The following is a 27,586-nucleotide window of genomic DNA, read 5'->3' as shown; positions in this document are numbered from 1 at the left end:
TCAGTAGCCGTCTCAGTGCAGGCAGTGCTAGTGCAACCCCAGCCTTAGCTTAGGAGCTGGTAAAGCAGCTGATGGTTTCTAGACCTCTCAGCCCAAAGATGCCAAAGATGACTTGAAGGGAGAGGGAGCCTTGGGAAACTATCAGCAGTGGCAACATTGGCAGAGGTAGCAGTAACAGTGGCAATGGCAGCCATCAGAAGTATCAGCTCATAGATGGTAAGGAGTTGTATAGCTGGTCAGAAGAAAGTCTCTTTTCTAGCACTAAGAAAGGACCCTGTTGCCTTTGGCACACTGGAACTTATGGCCACAGTGAAGTGGGGCCCCACCTCACAGTTCCAGGACAGAAAAGTATATTTGTGGTTAGGTCCCTAGAAGGATTTCTGAAAACAGGTGTACAAAATCCCAGAAGTTTGGGACATTATACCTTCAACCCTGAAAACAGAGCCCTACTTTAACAAAAAGTTAAAACTGGGAAAATGAGCAACCAACAGAAAAAGATTCTGATCAAAGAAAGTTACTGTGGTGACAAAGAAGATCAAAATACACACTCAGAAAGTTACAAAATCAAAATGCCTACATCCAAAGCCTTCAAGAAAAAGAATATTAGGCCACAGAAGAGCTCAAAAGAGATTTTGAAAATCAAGAGAAATAGAGAAAAAATTGGGAAATGAGAGTAATGCAAAAGGAAATTTGAAAAGCTAATGAAGAAAAGAATGCCTTGAAAGCAAAACTGAACGAATGGGAAAGGAGATACAAAAGTTCTTTGAGGAAAATAATTCTTTAAAAATTAAAATTGAGCAAATGAAAGTTAATGATGTTGTGAGAAATCAAGAAACAATAAAACAAAATCAAAAGAATGAAAAAATAAAATACAATGTGAAATATCTCATTGGAAAAACAACTGACCTGGAAAATAGATCCAGGAGAAATAATTCAAGAATTCTTGAATTATCTGAAAGCCACGAATAAAAAAAGAATCTAGATATCACTTTTCAAGAAATTATCAAGGAAAACTGTCCTGAGATTCTAAAACCAGAGGATGAAATAACAACTGAAAGAATCCATTGATCACATCCTGAAAGAGATCCCAAGATTAAAAACTCCCAGGAATATTATAGCCAAACTCTGGAAACTCCCAGGTCAAAAAGAAAATATTGCAAGCATCCAAAAAGAAACAATTCAAGTAAAATGAAACCATACTTAGGATAATACAAAATTTAGCAGCTTCTACATTAAAATATTAGAGACTTTGGAATATAATATTCTGGGGAGCAATGGAGGTAGGATTACAACCGAGAATAATCTATTCAGCAAAACTGAGTATAATTCTTCAAGGGAAAATTTTAGTGGATATTCAGTGAAAGAAAGGATCTTCATGCATTCATGATGAAAAGACCAAAGCTGAAGAGAAAATCTGATTTTCAAATTCAGGCTCAGGAGAAGCATAAGGAGGTAATGAGGAAAGGGAAATCATAAAGGACTTAAAAAGTCTTATATGTTTGTAATTTTGAAGCAAGTTTTTCTGATAAAGACTTCATTTTTTAAAATTATAAGGAAATGAGTCAAAAGTATTTTTAAGAAAAGAATAATTCCCCAATTGGTAAATGATCAAATGATATGATCTTTGCTCAAAGAGCTACAATCATCCACATCCTTTGACCTAACAATACCACAAGGCATGACTCTTAAAAGAGAATTTATAAAAAAAGACAAAGAACCTGTATGTTCAAAAATATTTATAGTAGCTCTTTGAGCAAATAATTGAAATTGAGGGAATGCGCATCAATTGGAGAATGGCTAAATAAATTTATATGATTATGATAGAATATTACTGTTCTAAGGGAAATGATGAGCAAGTTAGTCTCAGAAAAACATAGAAAGTTCTTCATGAACTCAAGCAAAGTGAAATGTACTATATACAAGGTAAAAGTAATATGGGATGATTAGCTGTGAATAACTTTGTTATTCTCAGCAACACAGTGATTCAAGTCTATTCTGGAAGAGTTATGATGAAAAATGCTATACATAGGAAGAGAAAGAATTGATTGTATCTGAATACATATTGAAGCATATATATTTTTTAGCTTTACTTGTTTTCTTTTTTTTTTTTTTAACTTCTCTTTCTTAAGAGTTTTTTTTTTTTTTTTGTGAGGGGGAAAAAGATCTATGTTTTCATTCTCAACATGACATTTACAGAAATGGGTTTGCATAACTTCTCAATGGAGATACAGGTGGGGAGGAAAGGAGAGAATTTGGAACTCAAAAGTTTTAAAAACAAATGGAAAAAAATAATTCCCCCTCCTTCCTCCCAAAGCAATTGGAGTCAAGTGACTTGCTCAGTGTCACACAGCTAGAAAGTGTTAAGTGTCGGAGAACAAATTTGAACTCAAGTCGTCCTGACTTTAGGGCTGATGCTCTACCCACTGTGGCACCACCTAGCTGCCCCAAAATAAAAATATTAAAAAAAAAAAAACAAATGTTGAAAACTATGTTTACATATACTTGGAAAAATGAAATATTATTGAGGAAAAAACCACTACATATTATTAATTTGTAATATCCTAAGTTAATATGCTACCACAAGAATTCATTTCTTTTTGACACCTTGGGCCTTGGGCCCCAAGAGAGTAACTGACTTGCTCAAGATCATCAAACCTATGTCAGAGAGGAAAATAAAATGAGATATTAATAACTTCAAGACTAGTTCTTTTTCAACTTTGTTTATAATTATTTTCCATGCATTTAACCCCATGCATTTGGATATTAAGCCCAAATAAGGAATGGATGTCAAGAGGAGATGTTATTAGTAACAAAGAATAAAGTTCAAATGAGTCCTAAAGTCAAATTCAAATAAGAGTTGACCAAGAATTAGTAAAAGCCAAAACCTTATTAACAGCACTACAATCTACCAGCATTACTGAAAATATGACTTTTTTTTGGTAGAAGGAAATAATATAATATGACAAACCTGATCATTATTTTTCTGGAAGGCTTGAACAAAGCATCGTGTAAATATTTGAATAAGAGTCAATACTTCTGATGTCCCATTGGTTTCCAATAGAGCATTCCTAGCATTGTAAAATCAAATGAAGACAGATTTGACTATTAATATAAGCCACACTGACATTAATTGAAAGGGGGGAAAATAATGAAAAACAAATTTTTTATGCTTTGAACTACCTCATCAGATTTCCTAAAAGCTTCCTAAAAATCCTGTTGAGCAAAACTTTATTTCTGCATGTTTTTGTAATTCAGGATAAGCTTTATCATATATATTTCAAGATCATTCAATTAACCATGATGAAAAAATAGGCAACTCTAAGTATTACCAATTTTGTAAACTAAGAAACAAAATTCAAAGATCCAAAATAACCTTAACACAAGTAAGTAAAAAAATCTAAGTGTAGCAAATAGGTCTTGGATTACCAAGTATTTTCCTTGATACAGCTACTCTATTTTGAATTCTGTTAAAAAAAGGAACCATTGTAAACATGTATAATCAAAGTGACAAATTTATCTTTCATAATCAGTAACATTTTATTTCTATTTTTATCTAAAACATCATCTAATTCACAACCATACTCAAAAGTTTTCTTTTTTTCTTATTTATCGTTTTAAGTTGTATCTTTTGAGCATAAGATGTATCAGCTCCCTTTGTTGAGGAGTAGAACTTTTAGAAGTTTTTTAGAATATACAACTATGTCCTAGAAAGTCAGTCCATACACAAAGAATTGTCTTTAAATACCACAAAGCTGATCAGAACCTTCTACCCTCAGTTTAGTCTCAGGATGTCAGGTTAACACACTTCTCTACCCCTGTATCCCCCAAATACACAGTAAAAATCTATTCATGACCACCTTATCTCTCTGCATTTTATACTAAGTTTTTTTATACTAAGATACTAAAGATATTTTATACTAATTCATTTTCTAAGGAACTAAGACCACTAAAAGTAATTTTCCCATTAACAGAACATTCTAAACTATAGCTCATGAATTTTAAGATTATGCACATGGCTTGTTTTCCTTTCAGAAGAATACTATAACAAAATCAGCACAATTATGGTCTAAAGGTTTTTCTTAGACTTTAAATCAGCTCATAATGAATGGTAGGCCCTCAAGTGGTAAACTGAACACATTGTATCCCAATATTCTGAGCTGAAAACTCCTGTAGTGAATTAATCCATTATTGCCTTGACATTATCAATAGAACCACAAAAAGCAAATAACAAGACAGATATCTTAAATAAACCTTAAGTTTACAATTCCAAATTCATATTTTCTATTTTGAATATGATTTTCCTCTATCTTCTATGGATAATTGTGTTTTTCCTAATATAGGAAAAAGCTAATACAGAAAAATATGCAAATAGCTTAAATGCTAATTGTCAAAAGTCTGAAGTTAGACTTGTCAGACAATGAAATTTAGTTTTAAAACTGCAAAACCATTTTAGATGAACTGCTACCAAGTTATTAAATGATACTTACCAAAAAATTTCATCAACAATTCTGAATATGCTGGGATGGCAAGCTGCTTGTGGCTATAAGAAGAAAAAATAGCAAGAAAATGAAAATTACATTAACAATTAGTTATTATTACCAAGAATACAAATTATTATATCATTATTCCCAGTGTAGGAAAAACAGCCTCCTGGGCTAAATGAGACTAAAATCATATTCTTTCATAAAGAGTAAAATCATTATTCAATGATTCTTATGATGGGAAGAAATAAGCATTCATTGTTTATTCCCCCCCAATTTGGTACTTACACTTACTGCTTTTTATATTTACTTTTATCTGACTTGCTCAATTATATTATAATTACAAGTGACTCTTTAGACATTTTCTCACCATGGAAACAAAAACAACCAATCATTCTAGTGGTTTAAAAAAATCAAACAAACAACTTTGTGATTTTTCCTACTAAAGTAATTTAGGATTAATTTTATTTGTACCCTATTTTATTTGTGTTTATTTCCTTCATATTTAATTAATATATATTTATGCATGTTATCTCCTCTATCGGAATGTAAGCCTCTTAAAAATAGGATTTTTTTTCATGGTTTTATATTGCCCAGGACAGTATCTGACAAGAATTTAATAAAAACTTGTTGATAGATTGATGATGATAATAGTGATGCAATCTTAAGAATAATATGATAACTTTCTAAGGGATCAAAACTTTTTAAAGGTATGATATGTTTATCACATACACTTTATATACTTAAGGACATTATTCTGTGAGTAGTGGTAGCAACAGATTAAAATTGAATAACCTGACCCAGGAAAGTTAAAGTAATTTGCCTAAGTGAATTATTTTGTAAGTGGGCCTAAAATCAGGTGCCAACTCACAGAAGCATATATGATTATTCTGAAGGCAAATGAGTATTTGCATCAATAAAAAGAAAATCTGGAAGGTTTTATCTGAATTGTCACCACAGAAACTTTATTGCATAAGGTACATAGGATATAAACATTTTAAAAATCCTATTGAGTTGTAAGTTACGTCACTTTCTCTAGAAAGCATTTTCTTACAATGGCTTAAAGAGAAAATCTCAACTCTATTCAAAAAACAAACACCCAACTAATAAAAACTAAAAAAAAAAATTTCCCAATTCCCAGAAACCAGGTCATTGTTTCTCAAGTTTTTTTCTTTTGTTTCTGACCACACTCTAAAAAAAAGGAATGTATCTCATTTCCACAAACATTTCTACTCATTTTATTCAGTTTTTAAATTGTTTTTAGTTGCTGCATTGAATGTACGCCATCTAGTGTTCATGAGCCATCACAGCTGCTGCTCAGGCATGAGGCAAAGAGCTCTTGGTAACAGAAGCCTCCAAATAACCTTTGATAAAAGGAAATAGTCCTGATGTGTTGGCCTAATACTTGGTTTTCTTTTAAGAATAGAGCTCTATAACTTGTAAGTTATAATTGTATACTTAAAAGTGATATCAGAATTAAACTTTTTTTCATTTTTTTCTTTGTTCCTAACTCCCATGGAACTTGGCATCCATGTTCAAACTAACTACAATGTTCCATAATTAAATTACCTACTTAAGAAGTATCTGGCAAAAAGGTTAGATCTATGAAATACGAAGAGAGCCAGATTACTTTTTTTTTTTTAATTCTAACTCCAGGCAAGTAGCTTAGCTGTTTTTTCAGTTTTCTCAAAAACAAACAAACAAAAACCCTCAAAGATGCTAACTTTTAATTGATATTTATAAAACATTCTAAGAATACGAAACCTTTAATACATATTTTGAAAAAAAAAAAGCTTAAAAAGTTTCTCAGGATCCTTTAAATAGGGAAATTTTGGACTATAAAAATAAAATTGAAGAAATTATTTCATTGATGTGGGTGTGCTTCTTCCATTGAGGAAGAGCATAGTAGGTGGCTATTAGGAATTGCTATACCCAACACAACCATTCCATATTGACCCACATAATGTTTCTGAATTCATATAAGCTGGTTCTTAGAATGACACTGTCAGTTGAAGTCAGGATACAGTGTAGTTGGCTGTTGAGTCCAAAAGTACAGAAGGCATTGCCACAGAGAGCACATTTAGAGTGGAAGTAGTTCTGGATTTATACAGAAACATTTTCTTTGTGCTTCTATAATTCTGCTTTATGGATAGAGTATAGTATCTTCTCTGATATGGGCATATCATGTTAGATAGTCCTGTGCTAAGCATTTCTGATGTTCCACAGTCAATAAAAAATTTTTCAGATATACTTCGAGAATATCCTTATATCACTTCTTTTGACCACCATTTGAGTGCATACTCTATGTGAGCTCTTCATAAAATAATGTTTTGGGTGAGCATGCATCTGGCACTTGAGCTAGGTGGCCAGTTTAACAGAGTTGTGCTTTCTGCAATAGGGTTTGAATGCTTAGCAGTTCAGCTCTCAAGAAGACTTCCGTGTCCAATACCTTATTTTGATATCACCTTCAGAATCTTCTTGAGAAAATTCAAGTGAAAGTAGTTCAAATTTCTGGCATGGCAAGTTAGATTATCCAGGTTTTGCAGGAAAACAAAGATGCAGTCAGAATAATGGCTTTGTATATTTTCAATCTGGTATACAGTCTGATACCTCTAATTTCCCACACTTTTCTTCAGAATCTCCTGAAGTCTGAGTTAGCTCTGCTAATAATAATAAAACATGCAAAAACCTTATCATCTATGTAGGAATTTCTGAAAAATATACTGCTTATGCAAGTGAACTTATCTACAACATTCAAAATTTCTCCATTTGTAATAAATGGTTCCACAACATGGTTGGTACTGTAATGCTGCAGAAACTGAGCAAGCCAGAGATTAGAGAGTACTTAATAATTTATTAAATGGACAGATATACTGGGACCAATGGTTTGGTCCCAGGGCTGAATGAGACTATCGTTTCCAATAATCCAGCAAACAATCAGAGTTCTCAATGACATATATACATGTGGCTCAGATGCAGAGGGTAGATTGAGGTAGGGGTGGAGTCAGGGTGCTGAGAGTGGGAATGGGATGACAAAATGGGGTGAGCATTGGGAGAGGGGATGTCACAACCAGGGGGAGGCACCCTGGACATGGGGAGAGGCATTTTGATAAGACAGCATCTAATATTCTAATAGCTTGGGATGGGGAGAGGCATTCTGATATTTTATCAAGTATTCTGATAAAGAGGAAGGGAAAGTTTTGCAGAACTGAGAAACAGGGAAACTGAGGCAGGGCTGAGTCAGGATAATTAGGGAAACCAAGTCAGGACAATAAAAGAGAACTGTGGCATAACAGAACAGTGCTAGCTGCAGAAGAATTCTGCTTTCTTGGAGTTAATTGTTAGGACAAAATTAGCATTGGTAGCAAAGAATAAATTCATACTCTTTTGCATCTCAGCCTCAAAGACTGCACTGAGTGCACAATCACTTGCAAACAAAAAGTCACACAGCAACTCCCTCTCCACTTCAGTCTTCGCTTGTAGCTTTTTCAAGTTAAATAATTTATCATCACTTGGAAGCTGATCTTAATACTGTTGTCACCCTCATTGAAGCCTTCTGACACTGCAGAAAACATCAAATTGAAGAGCATGGAAGCAAGCATACAACCCTGCTTCACTCCATTGGTGACTGGGAAAGCATAAAAGTATCCTTCATTATCTGTACAAGTATGCTTTTGTGAAACTGCCACACAAAAATGATGAACTTCTCTGGGCAATCAGATTTTGCCACCATCTTCCACAAGCCTTCATGCCCTTGGTCAGATCAACAAATGTTACATATAGACCACCTCTGTGCTGGCTCTCGATATTTCTCAGAGTAGTCAAGCTGTAAACACCATACCAACTATTCCTTGCACCTTTCTGAAGCCAGGTAAATCAGGCTATTAAGAAGAGGTCTAGCAAGAATCTTGCAGCAATGATTAAGAAAGAAAGCTCTTTATGATTGTCACAGGACAATCTGTTTCCTTTATAGGAATAGGCAACAAAAGGGATCCTTAAACTCTCAAGGGATGATTTTCTTTTGTCATATAATCTGGAAGATTTCATTCAGCTTCTGTATAAGCAATGGACTCCCTTTCTGCTGGATTGGACAGTGGAGAGGAGCTTAATGGCATTCATATCGCTTTCAGTTGGAGATCTGACTAGAGAGAAAATGATTACAACCTGAGGCAAACAATCAATGGCTTCAGCATTGGTTGATGACAGTCTGTTAAGGATTATAGAAACGTTCAGCCCTTCTCTCCAGCATCATGTCCTACTCACAGCTCAGTGTGGCGCCGTCAATACTGAGCAGTTGAAATGGACCAGAAAGAGCCCATAAGCAGTCTTCAGGAACCACAGAGGCTCTTGGGATTACTGCTGTTAATACAGAATTGAATCTCATCTGTCTTTTTGCTGAGGCAAGAATCCTGCATCTCTCCTAGCTTCATTTGTACTGTACCAGAATTCAACAAGTACTGATTTCAATTAGCAACTTTTGAGTAAAACAGGCAAACCAAGGTCAAATTCATCTTCTTCAAGATAAACCTTTACTTTCAGGAAAAGTGGTGGCCCCAAACAAAAGGACTATTAGGAGACTTAGTGTTAACAAGGTAGAGCCTTCCTCCCTGTGTCTACTGAAGACTTGGAGGAAAAACTGAATCAGCACACAGTAACCATGAAGTAGAAAAGGAGTGAACATATTTGCTTATCTGGACCAAAACAACTGTAAACATCAGGACTGGTTTAATGAAAATAAGAGAAATTCTGGAGCTAATAAATGAAAAATTAGAAACTTCATAGGATTTATCAGAAGTGTATGGGATGGTACTGTTTGGGACAAAAAACCCCAAAAAACTTGGACACAATAATGCATGAAATAATCCAAGAAAATTATCCTGGAGTGACTTTAGGGGAAAGTACAAAATAGCAAAAAAAAATCTGCTGATCACCACCTCAAAGAGATCCTTTGTGGAAAACACATAGGAACATTACTGCAAAAATTTAAAACCCCCAGATGAAAGAGAACATTATGTAAGAAACTAGAAATAAAAGCAACTTAAATATGTTGGAGCTATAATTAGAATTGTACAGAAATTATCAGCAACCACAATAAAAGACCAAAAGTCCTGGAATCATATATATTGATAATCAAAAGAACTAGATCTGCGGCCAAAAATATATCCAGCAAAATTATCCACATTAACCAATTGGGGAGGGGGGGAAAGGACATTCAATCAACTTGTAGATTTTCAGAATTTTCTATCACCCAAGCCTGAACTCAGTAGAAAATTTTAACATATTTGTCAATATCCAAGATTAATTTCAAGGAACTTAACACAAACATATTGTTTATGGTTTTTTTTTTTTGTTTTGTTTTGTTTTGTTTTGTTTTGTTTTTTGCTGAGACAATAGGGATTAAGTGACTTGCCCAGGGTCACACAGCCAGAAACTGTTAAGTGTCTGAGGTCAAATTTGAACTCAGATCCTCCTAACTTCAAGCCTGGTACTCTATCCACTGTGTCACCTAGCTGGCCTTTGTTTATGTTTTTTTACTTGGAAATGTATACCACATGTTTAAGATTGACATTAGTATGTAGCTCAAAAGACTCACACAAAGGAGGCAGAGGCATTAGAGAGGGGAGAAGGGCTCATAGTTTTGAAAACCTACTAACATTGGGAATGGATTAAATAGGCACACTCCATATACTTCATGAAGGATATAGTACCCTCCAAAATCTATTGAAAAACAAGGGGGAAGGAAGAAACTAGACACTGACACGCGTCTAACAACATATTCCAAGGTAAAGTCAAAATGGGTTTATGATTTAGACATAAAGAGTGATATTATAGGCAAATTAGAACATATGATAGTTTAGCTTTCAGATCTATGGAGAAGGAAGGAATTTGTGACCAAAGAAGAACTAGAGCTCATTATTGAACAAAAAAATAGATAATTTTGATTATATTAAATTAAAAAGGTTTTTTTTTTTTGTTTTGTTTTTACAAACAAAACTATTGCAGACAAAATTGGAAGGGAAGCAATAAACTGGGAAAACATTTTTATATTTGAAGGTTCTGATAAAGGCCTCATTTCTTTTTTTTTTTTTTTTAATAACTTTTTATTGACAGAACCCATGCCAGGGTAATTTTTTACAATATTATTCCTTGCACTCACTTCTGTTCCAATTTTTCCCCTCCCTTCCTGCACCCCCTCCCCCAGATGGCAAGCAGTCCTATACATGTTAAATAGGTTACAGTATATTCTAGATACAATATATGTGTGCAGGACCAAACAGTTCTCTTGTTGCACAGGGAGAATTGGATTCAGAAAGTATAAATAACCCGGGAAGAAAAACAAAAATGCAAGCAGTTTATATTCATTTCCCAGTGTTCTCTCTTTGGGTGTAGCTATTTCTGTCCATCCTTGATCAATTGAAACTGAGTTAGATCTTAAAGGCCTCATTTCTAAACTATATAAAGAACTGACTCAAATTTATAAGAATTCAAGCCATTCTCCAATTGATAAATGGTCAAAGGATACAGACAGACAATTTCAGATGAAGAAATTAAAACCATTTGTAGTCATATAAAAAGGAGCTCCAAATATTGATCAGAGGTACCACTACACACCTGTCAGATTGGCTAAGACCACAAGAAAAGATAATGATAAATGTTGGAGGGGATGTGGGAAAACTGAGGCACTGATACATTGTTTGTGGAATTGTGAACTAATCCAACCATTCTGGAGAGCAATTTGGAACTATGCCCAAACTGTGCATATCCTTTGATCCAGCAGTGCTACTACTGGGCTTATACCCCAAAGAGACACTAAAGAAGGGAAAGGGACCTGTATGTGCCAAAATGTTTGTGGCAGCCTTGTTTGTAGTGGCTAGAAGCTGGAAAATGAATGGATGCCCATCAATTGGAGAATGGTTGAATAAATTGTGGTATATGAAGGTTATGGAATATTATTGTTCTGTAAGGAATGAGCAGCAGGATGAATACAGAGAGGACTGGCGAGACTTACATGAACTGATGCTAAGTGAAGTGAGCAAGAACAGGAATTCATTGTACACAGCAACAACAAGATTATATAATGATCAGTTCTGATGGACATGACTCTTTTCAACAATGAAATGATTCAGATTTATTTCAATAATCTTGTGATGAGGAGAGCTAGCTACACCAAGAGAGGAAGTGAGTGTGGATCACAACATAGCATTTTCACTTCTTTTGTTGTTGTTTACTTGAATTTTGTTTTCTCATTTTTCTTCCTTTTTGATCAGATTTTTCTTGTGCAGCAAAATATTTGTATAAATATGTATACCTATATTCGATTTACACACATTTTTACCATGTATAATATATATTGGATTACTTGCCATCTAGGGGAGTGGGTGGGGGGAAGGGAGGTAAATTGGAACACAAGATTTTGCAAGGATCAATGTTGGAAAATTATCCTTGCATATGTTTTGAAAATAAAAGGCTTCAATAAAACATGAAAAAAAAAAAAAGAGAGAAAGAAATAAGGGGGGAGGCAAAAGGGGAAGCAAAGGGTTGGGGAAGAAGTTAAAGGAGAGATGGATGGAAGAAGGAGAGGATAAATCATAGCAAGGCAAGTTAAGGAACAGAATTAAAGCAGAAGAATCAGCAGGGACAGGAAAGAAGAGATAGATATACACAAACACTACAACAAAGATCAGGAGTCAAATTTATTAAGGGAAAAAAAAGTATGGCTAGTAATCATTGATCTTGGACAAACTTAAAGATTCAATCAAGAGAGAAATTTACATTATATATCAGTCATACTATTCTTGTTTTAAATATATGTTTACATATGGATAAATGCATGTGTGTGTATATATGTATGTCTGAGCTATATAGACATATGTATATGTGAATATAGATATATGTATATGTGTGTCAGTGGATATATCTATTTCATCTATCTGGGATAATATGGCCTGCTTAAGAGGGGTGGAAAGGATGAATATTAATATTGTTTTAGATGCATATCTAAAAATGGGTAAATGTATGTGTGTGTTTGTGTGTTGTGTCTAAGTATACGTAGACTTGTATAAATGTTGTTCTATGTGTATTTAGATATATGTGTATGTATGTGAATATATATATGTATCTGTGGGTACGTGTGTATCTATTAAATATATGTGTGCTTAATATATCCTTAATATATAGAAGTGAAAAGAATAAAAGAGCGAAAAAAAGAATAAAATAAAAAAGTACACAGGAGAGAACAAAAGAAAGAACAATCTAAAAGGAAGCAAAGATAAACCTTCATGAATATATTTTCTTCTACTATTATATATCCTTTCTGGAATTGAAAAATCATTGTTATATATTTTGAATCCTCCCTGATGGAATCCTGGCACATGACAATGTTCTATTCTATTTTGTTTTATTTTTTGCTTACGTCTTTCTTTTTCTGTTTTTTTTAATAAAAAAAAATTAATAAAGAAAAAAAAGAAATTACAGGAGTGCCAAAAGAACACCCAGAAAAGAAAAAGAAAAAGAAGAGAAGGACTTTAGAAGATGGGAATGAGGAAAGAGTATTTTAGTATGAGGAATGATCTGTGGAGAGTCACATGGAAAGGAGATAGGATGCTGAGTTTAGGAACAGTTAGCAATTATATTTGGTTAGAATATCTGTTCATATAAGAAATGGAATCATTTAGAATGTATACAAAGACATGTCAGGATCTTGATCAGTAAGGGCTTTATAATCAAGATACATAGTTTATATTTTAATCTAGACACAGGAGGGACTCACTTAAGATTCAAGACTTGGGAAGTGACATGATGAGACCTGTACTTGATGAACATTATGTTGGTAAACTGTGTTGAGAATACCTTGGAAGAGAAAGAAACGAAGAACACCAATTAAGAGGCTACTATTTATACGGCAAAAATGTGAAGAGGGTCTCTGTGAATACAGGGAAGGGAATAGTGGTGAGATTTTGTGGAGGCAAAATCAATAAGACATGACAATTGATTATAGAAAGAAGAACTAAGAGGAAAGGAAGAAGAAAAGCGTTTATTATTTACTATGTGCTAAGCACTGTGTACATGTTTCACAAATATTCTCTAATTTGATCCTCACAACAACTCTAAGAGGCAGATGTTATTATTCCCATTTTATAGTTGAGGAAATAAAGGCAGATATAGCTTAAGTGATTTGCCTTGGGTTACACAGCTAGTTAATGTCTAAAGCTACATTTGAACTCAAGTCTTCTTGACTCTAGACTCAAAGATTGGATAACCACAAGCTTGTGAACTAGGTGATTGGAAATATGGTGGAATTTTTGGGGTGGGGAAAAAGGAAAATATGGAGGAGAACAAGTTGGGAAGCGGAGAAGTTTCCAATGAGTCTCATTCTGGACATGCTGATTTTGAAATACTTATCCAGATGAAGATGTCTTATAGGTAGTAAGTAATGAAGGACTGGACTTCAGATGAGAAATTAAGGATGGCTATAAAGATTTAGAAGTCAGCTGCACAAAAACGCCAGCTGAATTTTAGATAGCTGTTAAGATTACCAATAGAGTTTTAAGGAAAAAAGAGAAGAAAATCTCAATTAAAAGTTAGGGAATACAACGAAAGAACACTGGGAAATGAGTGTGGACCACAACATAGCATTTGCACTTTTTCTGTTGTTGTTTGTTTACATTTTTGTTTTTCTTCCCAGGTTGTTTTTGCCTTCTTTCTAAATCCAATTTTTCTTGTGCAACAAGAGAACTGTATAAATATGTATACATATATTGTATTTAACATGTTTAACATTTATGGGACTGCCTGCCACCTAGGGGAGGGGTTGGAGGGAAGGACAGAAAAAGTTGGAATGTAAGTTTTTGCAAGGGTAAATGTTGAAAAATTACCCATGTATATGTTTTGTCAATAAAAAGCTATAATAAAAAAAAAGAGAGAGAGAAAGAGGATTGTTTTTTTACTTTTCTTTGCTTTCCCAGAACTCAGTACAGTGCCATATAGTAGCCACTTAATAAATGCTCATTAACTGAGAGACACAATAAATCAGATGAGATTTGATCAGAGCAAAATCTTTCCTCATTTTGGACATATTAGGTTTTAGGTTTTTTGGGCTACTATGACATTGTTGGTTTCCATTGCCATAGTTCCACCACTGAGGGGTAACAGTTAAGATTACTCAACATATGGCAGCTTCTATGATAAAAGATCGGAGGGCTGGAATACCATATTCCAGAAGGCAAAGGATATAGGATTACACACCTGAGAATCATCCTTCAGGGGAGGAGATGGGCCTTCAATGAAGTAAGAAATTTCAATCCTTTCTATTGAAAAAACCTGAACTAAACAGAACATTTGATTTTCAAACATAGGACTCAAGAGAAGCATTGAAAGATAAACAGGGGAAAATTATATTATTTAAAGATTAAAGTGTTTAGATCCCTAGATGGGAAAATGATATCTGTAACTTTTGAGAACTGTATCCATTATTGGGGTAATTAGAGAGAGTATATGTGGACAGAGGGTGTGGATATGAATAGACCATGAATAGACCCTGATGTGATATTATCAAAGAAAAAGACATTAAGGAGTAGGAAAAGACTGGAAGAAAAGGAAAGGGGAGGCAAAATGGGACAAATTAGATCACATGAAGAGGCACAAAAGATCCAGTACAATAAAGGGAAAGAAGAGGGGCAGAGGGATGAGCATTGCCTGAAGCTTAATCTCATCAGTTTTGGCTCAAATAGGGAATAACATATTCACTCAAATGCAGAAATTTAAGGAAGTAGGAGGAAAAAGAAGAAATAAAAGGGAAGGAAGGGTTGAATAGACAGAAGGGTAGAAACATTAGGAGAAAGGGGTAAGAAAAAGGAGGAGGGGTGATAAAAGGGAAGTCAAATTAAAGGAAAGGTGAGTTAGAAACAAAACACTATTAAGGAGAAACAGGGTGGAAAGAGAGGACAAAAGTATATACAGGACAGAAAATAGGATAGAGGAGCTGGTAATCATAACTGTGATTATGAATGGGATGAACTCTTCAATAAAATGGAAGCAAAATAGAGTGGATTAAAAAAGAGAATCCTACAATATCCTGTTTACAAGAAACATATTTGAAACAGAGAGATATATACACAGTAAAGGTAAAAACCTGGAGCAGAATTTATTATCCTTTAAGAGAAGCAAAAAAAACAGGGGTAGCAATTCTGATCTCAGATAAAGCAAAAGCAAAAGTAAACCTGACTAAAAGAGAAAAAGAAAAAAAAAATCTTGTTAAAAGGTACCATAGACAACAAAGTGATATCAGTACTAAATGTATATGCACCAAGTAGTAATGCATTCAAATTCTTAAGAAAAGAAGTTAAGCCAGTTACAGGAAGAAATAGAAAAACTATACTAATGAGGGATCTCAACCTTCCCCTTTCAGAATTAGATAAATCTAATCACAAAATAAAAAAGAAAGAAACTAGAAAGGTTAAGAGAATCTTAGATATGATAGACTTTGGGAAAAAACTGAATAAGGATAGAAAGGAATATATCTTTTTCTTAGCAGTATGTGGCACCTACACAAAAACTATGTATTAGGTCATAAAAACCTCACAACAAAATGCAGAAATAGTAAATGCTTCCTTTTCAGACCATGATGTAATAAAAATTACATTCATTAAAGACAGACTAAAAACCAAGTGGAGATTAAATAATATAGTTTAATGAGTGGGACAAACAACAAATCACAGGAACAATAATTTTATCCAAGAGAATGATGATAATGATGCAGCCAAAAAAGTTCTTAGGGTTTATTATTATTTTATTATTATTATTACTAAAGTTCTTACTTTATATCTCCAAATGGTTATATGAATAAAACAGAGAAAGAGATCAATGAATAGAGCATGCAACTAAAAAAACTAGAAAAAGAACAAATTTTAAAATCTCCAATTAAATATCAAATTAGAAATTCAGAAAATCAAAGGAGAAATTAATAAAATTGAAACTAAGAAAACTATTGAATTGATTAATAAAATTAAGAGTTGGTTTCATGAAAAAAAAAACAAACCCCAACCAAACAGATACACTTTCAGTTAATTTGATTAGGGGGAAAAAATACCAGCATCAAAAAATGAACTTACTACCAAGAAAGAAAGTTAAAATAATAATTAAGAACTATTATGCCCAAAAGTATGCCAACAAGTCTGGTAATCTAATTGAAATGGATGAATGTTGACAGAAATATCAATTGTCCAGATTGAGAGAAGAGGAAACAAATTACTTAAACAGTCCCATTTTAGAAAAAGGAACTGAACAAGTCATCATTGAACTCCCTAAGAAAAAATCTCCAGGACCAGATGGCTTTACAAGGGAATTCTACCAAACATTTAGAAAACAATTAATTTGAATACTATGTAAGCTATTTATGAAAATAGGTAAAGAAAGACTCCTGCTAAATTCCTTCTAAGACACAAATATGGTACTAAACTAAACCTAACTCAGGAAGAGCCAATACAGAGAAAGAAAATTACAGATCAATCTCCCCAATGAATACTGAAGCAAAAATTTTAATTAAAATATTAGAAAAGAAATTATAACAACTTATCAGCAAGATAACACACTATGACTAAGTGGGATTGGACTGGTTCAATATCAGGAAAACTATTACCATAATCAACCATGTCAATAACAAAACCAAAAGAAATCATATGATAATGTCAATAGATGCAGAAAAAGATTTTGACAAAATAAACTGCATCCATTCCTATTAAACAGACTAGTGAGTATAGGGATAAAAGGAGCTTTTCTTAAAATAATAAGCAGTATCTATCTAAAATCTACAGCAAGCATTATTTGTAATGGAGAGAAGCTGGACACATTCCCAATATGATCAGGGATAAGACAAGGATGCCCATTATTGCCAGTATTATTCAACATTGTACTAGAAATGTTGGCTTTAGCAGTAAGAAAAGAAAAAGAAATTAAAGGAATTAGAATAGGCAATGTCTTTGCAGATGATATAATAATATTCTTGGAGAATCCTAGAAAATCATTCAAAAATCTACTGGAAACAATTCACAGCTTTAGCAAAGTTGCAGGATATAAAATAAACCCACACAAATCATCAGCATTTCTATATATTACTGACTAACAAAGCCCATCAGCAAGAGATAGATATAAAGAGAAACTCCAGTTAAAATTACTGTAGACAACATAAAATACTTGGGGTCTGCTTGCCAAGACAAACCCAAGAACTATATAAACACAATTATAAAATACTTCTTACACAAATAAAATCAGATCTAAATAATTGGAAAAATATAAATTGTTATGGCAAGGTCTGAGCTAATATAATAAAAATGACAATTCTGCCTAAATTGGTCTACTTGTTTCACCAATCAAACTGTCATAACGTTATTTTATAGAACTAGAAAAAATAACAAAATTCATCTGGAAGAACAAGAAAGGTCAAGAATATCAAGGAAATTAATGAAAAAAAGTACAAAGAATGTACCAAAACGAAAACTATATTATAAAGCAGCAGTCATCAAAACCATTTGGTGCTGGCTAAGAAATAGAATGATGGATCAATGGAATAGATTAGATACACACAACTCAAGAGATAAATACCCAAACTCCAGTTTCTGGAATAAGAACTCACTATTTGATAAAAATTGCTGAGAAAACTAGAAAATAATATATCAGAAATTTGGCAAAGACCTACATCTCACACCCCATACCAAAATAAAGTCAAAATAGATACATGATTTAGGCATAAAGGATGATGATATAAACAAATTAGGAGAACAAGGGATAATTTACCTATCAGATCTTTGGAAAAGGGAGGAATTTATGACCAAAGAAGAACTAGAGAACATTACAAAAGGCAAAATGGACAACTTTAATCACATTTTAAATTAAAAAGTTTTTGCACAAACAAAACTAACAGAAACAAGATTAAAAGGAAAGTACAAATCTGGGGGAAAAAATCTTTACAGACAGTATTTCTGATAAAGGTTTCATTTCTAAAATATATAAAGTACTCTGTCATATTTATAAGAATACATGTCATTCCCCAATTGATAAATGGTCAAAGGATATGAACAGACAGATTTCAAATTATATATTTATAGTTATATGAAAAAATGCTCTAAATCACTATTGATTAGAGAAATGTAAAAGATGACAGGAAAGGATAATAATAGATGTTGAAAGGAATGTGGAAAACTGGATCACTAATGCATTGCTGGTGGAATTGTGAAATGATCCATAAGAACATTAGAAGTTCCACAAAACTGGAAAAAAAAAATCTATAGACAGTGTTTCTAATAAAGGCCTCATTTCTAAAATATATAAAGAACTGTGCCAAATTTAAAAGAGAAGTCATTCCCCAATTGAAAAATGATGAAAAGATCTGAACAATTTTCAGATAACAAAATTAAAGCCATCTATAGTTATATGAAAAAAATGCTCTAAATCACTATTGATTAGAGAAATGTAAACAACTCTGAGGTACCACCTCACTCCTCTCAGATTGACTAAGATGACAGGAGAAGATAATGATAAATGTTGAAAGGGATATGAGAAAACTGAAATCCTAATACATTGCTGGTGGACTTGTGATCATTCTGGATCCAGATCCGATCATTCTGGATCCAGATCCGATCATTCTGGAGAGTCATTTGGAATGATGCCCAAAGAGCTATCAAATTGGGCATACCCTTTGATCCATCAGTGTCTCTATTGGGCCTGTATCCTAAAAGAGATCCTAAGAAAAAGAGGAATGGCTGAATAAGTTATGGTATATGAAAATAATGGAATATTACTGTTCTATAAAAAATTATGAACAAGCTGATTTCAAAGGAGAAAGGCCTGGAAAGATTTACACGAATTGATGCTAAGTGAAACAAGCACAAGCAGGAATACATTGTACATAGTAACAACAAAACTGTGCCATGATCAACTGTGAAAGACTTCATTTTTCTCAGCAATTCAGTTAACCAAGACAATCCCAATAAACTTTGAAACACATCTGCATCCAGAGAGAGAACTATGGAGAATGAATGTAAATTGTTCACTATGTTTACTACGTTCACTTCACCTGTAAATTGTTCACTATGTTCACTTTTCTTTCCCTTTTCCTATTTCTCCTCTTGTGGTTTTTCCCTTTTGTTCTGATTTTTCTCTCTCAACATGATTCATAAGGAAATGTGTTAAAAAAAAAAAAAAAACCAAAGTACATATACTTTTTTTATGGGTAACTGGGGAAAACAAAATATAATTAAAAAAAAAGAAGTAAAAGGAGAGAAAATGGAGGCACCTGTTATAGATGAACTGCTTAAGGAGTTTAAATACAAAGGGCAGAAGAGATATAAAATAATAATGGAAATAAAAAATAACCTAGAAAAAAAAGTTAGGGGACAGGACATGGATAGTGATCCAGTAAATGAGGAAGAAGTGATTAGACAGGTAGGAGGAATACCAGAAGAAAATATGGTCATAAAAGCCAAGGAAGACATTTGCAAGAGAGGCTGGCCAAAAATTGAAGAATGGCAAAGAAGATGAAGGCCAAGAAAAGAAGACAAGAAAATTTTGCCAATGAAGAGATTGTTGGTAAGATTTTTATTTTAATTAAATAATGGAGGTAGAAGCCAGACTCCAACAGGTTGAAAAATAAGGATCTAAAAACTGACCAGACAAATCCAAACACCATTCATTTATACTACATATTGTCACATATACTTCTCTCTAATCTAAAATTAATAATTTTCCTATGCATTGATGCACTCTGAATTAGGAATATCTTTTACACAGAACCCCAAACTCAGTGTATCATAGGAGAGGCTTTTAAATAAATAATTCAAATAAATAAATAAATAAATGATAATCAGAAGAGAGGCTTTTAAATAAAGAATCTACTATAAAAAATATATTTTATATATATATGGATTCTACCACCACAGGTTTCCTTTAAATAATGAAGTCCTTGACTACATTTAAAATGATATACTTTATCAAAATTCTGTTTGCACTACTAACGTAAGATATGCCTATTGATACATTTTTTCTCATTGTGTCATTATCCTTTTCTTTATTTCTGCCAGTACTAAAAAACACTAAACAAGAAGAATGTAAATATCCATTTTACATTACAGGATCTATTTATTTCAAAGTATATAAACTTCTCTCAACAACTTTTAGTTTGGAAAAAAATTATTCTTTCTTTTTAGTCCTTACCATTATTCTTTCTTTTTAGTCCTTACCAAATATTGTACTCAAAGACTTTTTTTTCCCTAGTATATACAATTAATGTTTAATTAGTGATCAATCTGTTACTCCTGCAATTTTTTGTTTAATTTAAGAAATATCAAATGTACCTCTGCTTTTTAAATGCACAAGTTTATTCTAATATTATGGGGTAAATAATGGAAAGAAAGAAATGCAGAGCAAAGTAGCAATCATTACAGGTATTTACTATTTTTTTTTCATTATAGTTTTTTATTTACAAGTTATATGCATGGTAATTTTACAGCATTGACAATTGCCAAATCTTTTGTTCCAATTTTTCTCCTCTTTCCCCCCATCCCTTCCCTCAGATGGCAAGTTGACAATACATGTTAAATATGTTAAAGTATAAATTAAATACAATATAAGTATACATGTCCAAACAGTTATTTTGCTGTACAAAAAGAATCGGACTTTGAAATAGTGTACAATTAGCCTGTGAAGGAAATCAAAAATGCAGGCGGACAAAAATAGAGGGATTGGGAATTCTATGTAGTGGTTCATAGTCATCTCCCAGAGTTCTTTCACTGGGTGAAGCTGGTTCAATTCATTACTGTTCTATTGGAACTGATGTGGTTGATCTCATTGTTGAAGAGGGCAACATCCATCAGAATTGATCATCATATAGTATTGTTGTTGAAGTATATAATCATCTTCTGGGCCTGCTCATTTCACTCAGCATCAATTCATGTAAGTCTCTCCAGGCCTTTCTGAAATCATCCTGTTGGTCATTTCTTATCGAACAATAATATTCCATATTATTCATATACCACACTTTATTCAACCATTCTCCAACTGATGGGCATTCACTCAGTTTCCAGTTTCTGGCCACTACAAAGAGACTTGCCACAAACATTCTTGCACATACAGGTCCCTTTCCCTTCTTTAAGATTTCTTTGGGATATAAGCCCAATAGAAACACTGCTGGAGTAAAGCACATGCAAAGTTTGATAACTTTTGAGTATAGTTCCAAATTGCTCTCCAGAATGGCTGGATGCAGACAAGATTAGAAGGGAACCAATAAACTGGGAAAACATTTTTACAATCAAAGGTTTTGATAAAGGCCTCATTTCCAAAATATATAGAGAATTGACTCTAATTATAAGAAATCAAGTCATTCTCCAATTGATAAATGGTCAAAGGATATGAACAGACAATTATCAGACTAAGAAATTGAAATTATTTCTAACCATATGAAAAGACGCTCCAAGTCATTATTAATCAGAGAAATGCAAATTAAGACAACTCTGAGAAACCACTACACACCTGTCAGATTGCTAGAATGACAGGAAAAGATAATACTGAATGTTGGAGGGGATGTGGGAAAACAAGGACACATACATTGTTGGTGGAATTGTGAATTTATTCAGGTATATACTATTTTGATTGTTAAATAAAAGTCTGAACAAAGCAGCATTGCTATAACAGGATTTAAACCCAGTTTCTTACAACCAGATGACTTTTGCATACTGATCTGAATGAAGGACCCTTGGTATCCTGTTGCCTTAAATATGAATCATTGACTTCTAAAGTTACCCAGTTCTAGCAATACTTTAGTTCCTTTAATCTCTCTGACTATCCTGCAAATCTCTAATTCTAGTAGGAAAAAAGAAATTCCTAAATGACGTTCCCTACCTTGTAAAAGGATGATTTATAAACATACCAATACAATGTTGGTAGAACTTTGGAATTTGTCTTACTATGCTGTATATCAACTTGAAATTATGCAAGAAAGGGAACGCAAACTTAAGTAACTTCTCATTTTAGTTAATCATACTATTTGGCATATACTTCAAGGAAGTCAAAGATAGAAATAAAGGTCTAATATATTACATCCCAAAACATTCAAGGCAGCACTCTTTGTGGTATCAAAGAATTAAAAACAAAGCAGATGCCAATAAAAAGAAGAATAGCTGAAAAAATTCTAATATATGATTAATAGATTATTATTTTAGGAAAAATTTGTAAGTATGTGAAATTGAGAGCAATATGGAAAGACTAATCCCATGGTAAAGAATGAAAGAAATAATATCAAAAGAACAATGGACACATAAATATTAGAATGTAAATAAAAAGATCACAGAATATTGAGTAACTAAAAAAAAATCAAGGACTTCCAAACAGAAAACAGAATATAACCATCCTGCCAATGGCAGAAAACTAGAGGATTACTAGTAGAGTATTGTAATATGTTGTCAATGTGGTCACTTTAGCAAGGTCTGACATATAAGGCCAGTGACATTTCTTTCAGCTAAAGAGCCATATATAAGCCTAAAATAATTTTACTTAATGGCTTTTCTTTGTTAGTGAGGTGGACATAAGCTGTGAAGTGGTAGGTACTAAAACAACTGTGTAAAGGAAAAAGGCATCAATAAAATCTACTTTTTTTTTTTTTTTTAAAGGATGGTGTCAAAGGATCTAGTGCCCCCCAGAGGCTCACAGTGGTTAGTATAACCAGTATGGGGAGTTTATAATCCTACTGTCTTTTAGTCACAAATATAGTTGTTCTTTGTAGTTATGTTTTTAAAAAAAAATCTATCTTACATTATTAAATTACATGCTACATATTGAAGAATTAATAAGTTTTTAATTAAAAGACATAACTTATTCAAAACTAAAGCATTACTGAAAGATAATTCAACCACAAACAAGTGTATGTATGTAGATTTTGTTCAGGACAGAATAAATACTTCAGTTTTTACAATATTTTCTTAGATATTAGAAAATAAAATAGTGGATTAAAAACTCTGCAAATAAGGAATTTTCAATTGAGACAATTTATGGTATCACGGGGAACATAAAAAGAACCCAATTTATCCTATTCTACATATAATCAAATAAAGATAACATTGACTTGAACATGTCAGAAAAATCTACCAGTAGAGAAGAAAAAAATATTAGTTCAGCTTAGTAGAGTCTTAGCTGAAAATCAATAAGTAAAATTTGATTTAAAAAATAATATATCTACAAAAAAATTGTATTTCCACTACTTACTTATGTATATGTTTCTTTCCTTTATCTACTATTCCCTACCTCTTTTTCATGAACAAATCTAGTTGTGAAAGGTGAGTAAGCAGTTCTTTTGGACCTAGCAGGAATGTCAGTTTGTGGATTGGCCAAAGGAGTGGGGTAATGGAAGGGCATGGGAACCAGAGTACAATACTAAAGCCTGGTATGCTGGATGGTAGCACAACATAGTGTCGCCATGCCACCCACTCAGCACTTTCCACTCTCATGTCGAATCCAAACAATAGCATTCTGGGCTCCAAAGACTGAATCTTAACTGGAAAACATAACATACTTCTGATTCTGAGCCAGGCTTGGGAAAGTGGATGGTGCCAAGAAAGCTGCATAATTAGTGAGTGGCTTTCAGAGTTTGAGGTGACATCAGTTTTTAAGGTCAGAATCTGAATCTACGGATTACAGTCTTCCTGTACCCTGGCTGTCAGAGAAATACAAGGACATCTGCTTCTGAAGAGTTTCTAACACAATTTACACAGTAAATGACAAACTATGGTGAACACTGTTATTCATTTAGGGGCAACAAAATATTGTGGGTAGGCATGTAGGGAGAGGAGAGAAAGCCACAAACTGAGTTGAGAAAGCAACCAAGTTACTGAAAAATTATTTTCATTTAAGAAGCAAAATGTCCTTTTAGAAAGTTAGTGCCATTCACATTCTCTTTATTTTCTTATAGTTGTATTGGAAAATGCAGTACCTCCAAGCTCCTAAAAGGTCAGAAAACATTTAGGAAGGTCACTTCCTAAAGCACAAGCTGTATAAAACTTTTTATCTTTTTGTTTTTATTATGTTTTGGTAACTATAGAATTTCCAATCTAATTCTGTATTTTCCCAAAGGATAAAAACATAAATAACATACTCTCTATGAAATACAAGTTACTTAGACCATCACACTTTAATTACTCTCAGAATTCAAATGTAATGTAATGGGTATCAGGTTTCTGGTTTAAGAAGAAACACACACAGCAGTCTTATCCTAGTTGGGTTCTATAGACTCTCTTTGATATTTATTCATAGTCATGTTACTATTTCTTGAAATTTTACTGTAATAATTAAGTCAGATAATACAATTATGGAACAGGTATTCAAGTTACCTGATAATCAATTAGTCATATCATTAACTCATTCCTTTTTGTAGTTGACTTTAAATGTCCTAAAAAGTACTTTCCAAATCAGTCAGTGACTTTGTATTCTTCGTTTTATATTGTAATTACCTTCTTGAACCATAATGTATTCAAAAGTCATATTCTCCCAACTGTATAAGAAATCAAATCAAAAATCACTTCTTATGACTTCTCCTTCTTTGAAAAAAGAAAGGCCTTTTAAAAATCATAATATATACTCTGAAATTTGGTGGCAGTTTTTTGGTGAATATCATGAATCATTTGTCCTAGGTAGAAATACACTGCCTGACTTAATAAAGAGGAGAAGACATATGTGATTCTGACAAAAGATGGAAATAAGTACTAGATGTCCTAAGAAAGCTTTTCTTTAAGCTTTCTTTTTCTTTTCTTTTCTTTTTGTTTTTAATCATGAAAGCTAGAATATCCTATTAACCTTCAAGTAAGCTAGGTTCCACTGACTCTATCTACAGAATAAACAATAAGAACTTAAATTATTACAATGTTATCCCAATTAATTTAATAATTCTAATTCTGAAAGGACACAAAGATAAAGGAAAAATTAGTTTCTAAAGAATGAAGGCTAAAGCAGAGATTATTATAAGTTTTGTAAAAGGTAATATACATGAGAGAAAATACTGCTATAAGAACCATAATACAAATAAGTTGGAAAAAAATTTTAAAGGAGACAAGGATGAGAGAGAATGTATAACTTACTAAAAAGAGCTTAGATTTAAACCAAAGGGAAATTCTGAGAAATAGTTCCATTTATATATTAACAAGCTTCAGAACATCCCATAAGAAAAAGTTGCATAACCTACATCCTAAGTAAAAAAGAAATGGAAATCTATGTTGCTTTCCTCGTTTCCCATCAGTTAATTTCATATTTGTGAAAAAAAAAGATTTTCTTCTCCATATTTAATTTACCAAGTTCAAAAAATAGTGAAGATAGTATTTAGTATCCACAATTTCTTTTGGTTATGAAAATCAATGAGAAAATATTTAAATACTAATGAAATTCAGTGAAGGAAGATGCAGTATAGATGCAACATACCATACTTTTCTGAGTTAATTGTTTTCCATAATTTATATATATATAAATTCATCACACTTCCTAAAAAGACCAATTCTGATTCCTCCAAAAGAAAACCATAACTATTAGTCACTGAGCAAGTAACGATCAAGAGAGACTAGCCGAGATGGTAGAATTGAAAGAAGCAATACATCTAAGCTACATCCATAACTATTCCAACAATGATATAAAAATGCTAGATACAATAATGATCAGGAAATTAAAGGAGAAATTATAATAACTCATCTTTCTACTCTACAAAGTACAAATTCAACCTATAGGCAAATGATCAGAGAAGGAACAGTGAAATAATTGCAGATTATGAGACTCACAACTAAATCAACAATGAAGTGACTCGTAGGGTACATCACAAACCCAGACCCAGACCCAGACTCATACCCAGTAGCTAAGGCTAGAAACCTGTACTCTAAACTTAAAACAAGGTAGGCCAAGTTGACCTAGTCCAGTTCAGAAGGTCATGGAATACAGAATCAGCACAGTGACAGTGCACAGAGTTTCCAACTCATGGTTGTTCAGAGTAGATACTGGATTCAATTACCTACTCGAAAGGCAGCTGAGAGTGGTGTTTGGGGTGTGTTTCCAGAATTAATCAGTGTCCCAAGAGTTCCTAGCTAGGGTAGCAATTCCAACTTACCTACCTAGAGTGCTGGAAGAATAACTTTAAAAAAAATTAACAGGTATCATAACAGATGTTGAGAGAAATGAACAGAACCAGGAGAACACTGTACAAAGTAACAACAAGATTATGTGATTAACTATGATTAACTATGATAGACTTAGCTCTTCTCAGTAATGTGGTGATTTAAGACAATTCTAATAGACTTAGGATGAAAAATGCCATCTGCATCCAGAGAGACAATTATGGAGACTGAATGTGGATTTTTAGCATAATATTTTTACCATTTTTGTTTGTTTGCTTTTTGTTTCTTGTGATTTTTTCCTTTTTGGTCTGATTTTTCTTGTAAAACATGAAAAAAAATATTTAAAAGGATTGTACATATTTAACCTAAAACAAATTGCTTGCTGTCTTCAGGAGGAAAAGAGAAAAAGTTTGGAACTCAAAATCTTATAAAAATGAATGCTAAAAACTATCTTTACATGCATTTGGAAAAACAAAATACGGTTGGAGGAAAAAATAAATTCAGAAGTAAGAACTTGAGAATAACAAACACATCGGGAACAAAGTAAATAAAATCACAAGGAAAGTCACCAAGGTTCTAGTGGATTACAACAGTAAACTCCAGTATCAGAAAGCAGAGCTGTCTGATGGGAATATATTTAGTGAAGGGGCACCTTTGGATATTTGTTGGGAAGTATCTATTATTTCAACATAATGCAAATAAATTTAACACAAAATGTTAAAAAAAAAAGTTATCATGAAGCTAAGAATTCCTAAGACACAAAAACAATAGAGGAAAATAACTTAAAATACCTATAAGAAAGCTGTAAAGAAAAAGGACTTATCCATAAATTAGAATTCCTAGAAGTAATGATGCAAAAGTTAAAAAAAAAAAAATAGTGAAAGTGGTAGTGTAAAGGAAATGAAAGTTGTTATAGGCCAGAACTCTGCACTTGAAACAAGGATTCTTACAAGGTGCTAAGTTAGTGGAATTGAT

The 27,586-nt window shown here is 32.9% G+C and overlaps 1 protein-coding gene across 1 annotated transcript in view; it reads right to left on the bottom strand.

The window, feature by feature from the left end:
• FANCC (FA complementation group C) overlaps window positions 1-27,586 on the bottom strand; it is a 187,599-nt gene that overhangs the window by 34,795 nt on the left and 125,218 nt on the right. Inside the window, exons 9-10 of the mRNA XM_051996897.1 lie at window positions 4,488-4,540; window positions 2,969-3,068 (exon numbers count right to left, since the gene is read on the bottom strand). Coding sequence (XP_051852857.1) covers window positions 2,969-3,068; window positions 4,488-4,540 — 153 coding nt within the window. The remainder of the gene's footprint in view (window positions 1-2,968; window positions 3,069-4,487; window positions 4,541-27,586) is intronic.

This window comes from Antechinus flavipes, chromosome 1, assembly GCF_016432865.1.
Source record: "Antechinus flavipes isolate AdamAnt ecotype Samford, QLD, Australia chromosome 1, AdamAnt_v2, whole genome shotgun sequence".
In the NCBI taxonomy this organism is placed as follows: domain Eukaryota; kingdom Metazoa; phylum Chordata; class Mammalia; order Dasyuromorphia; family Dasyuridae; genus Antechinus; species Antechinus flavipes.
This window is presented reverse-complemented; position numbering and strand designations above follow the sequence as displayed.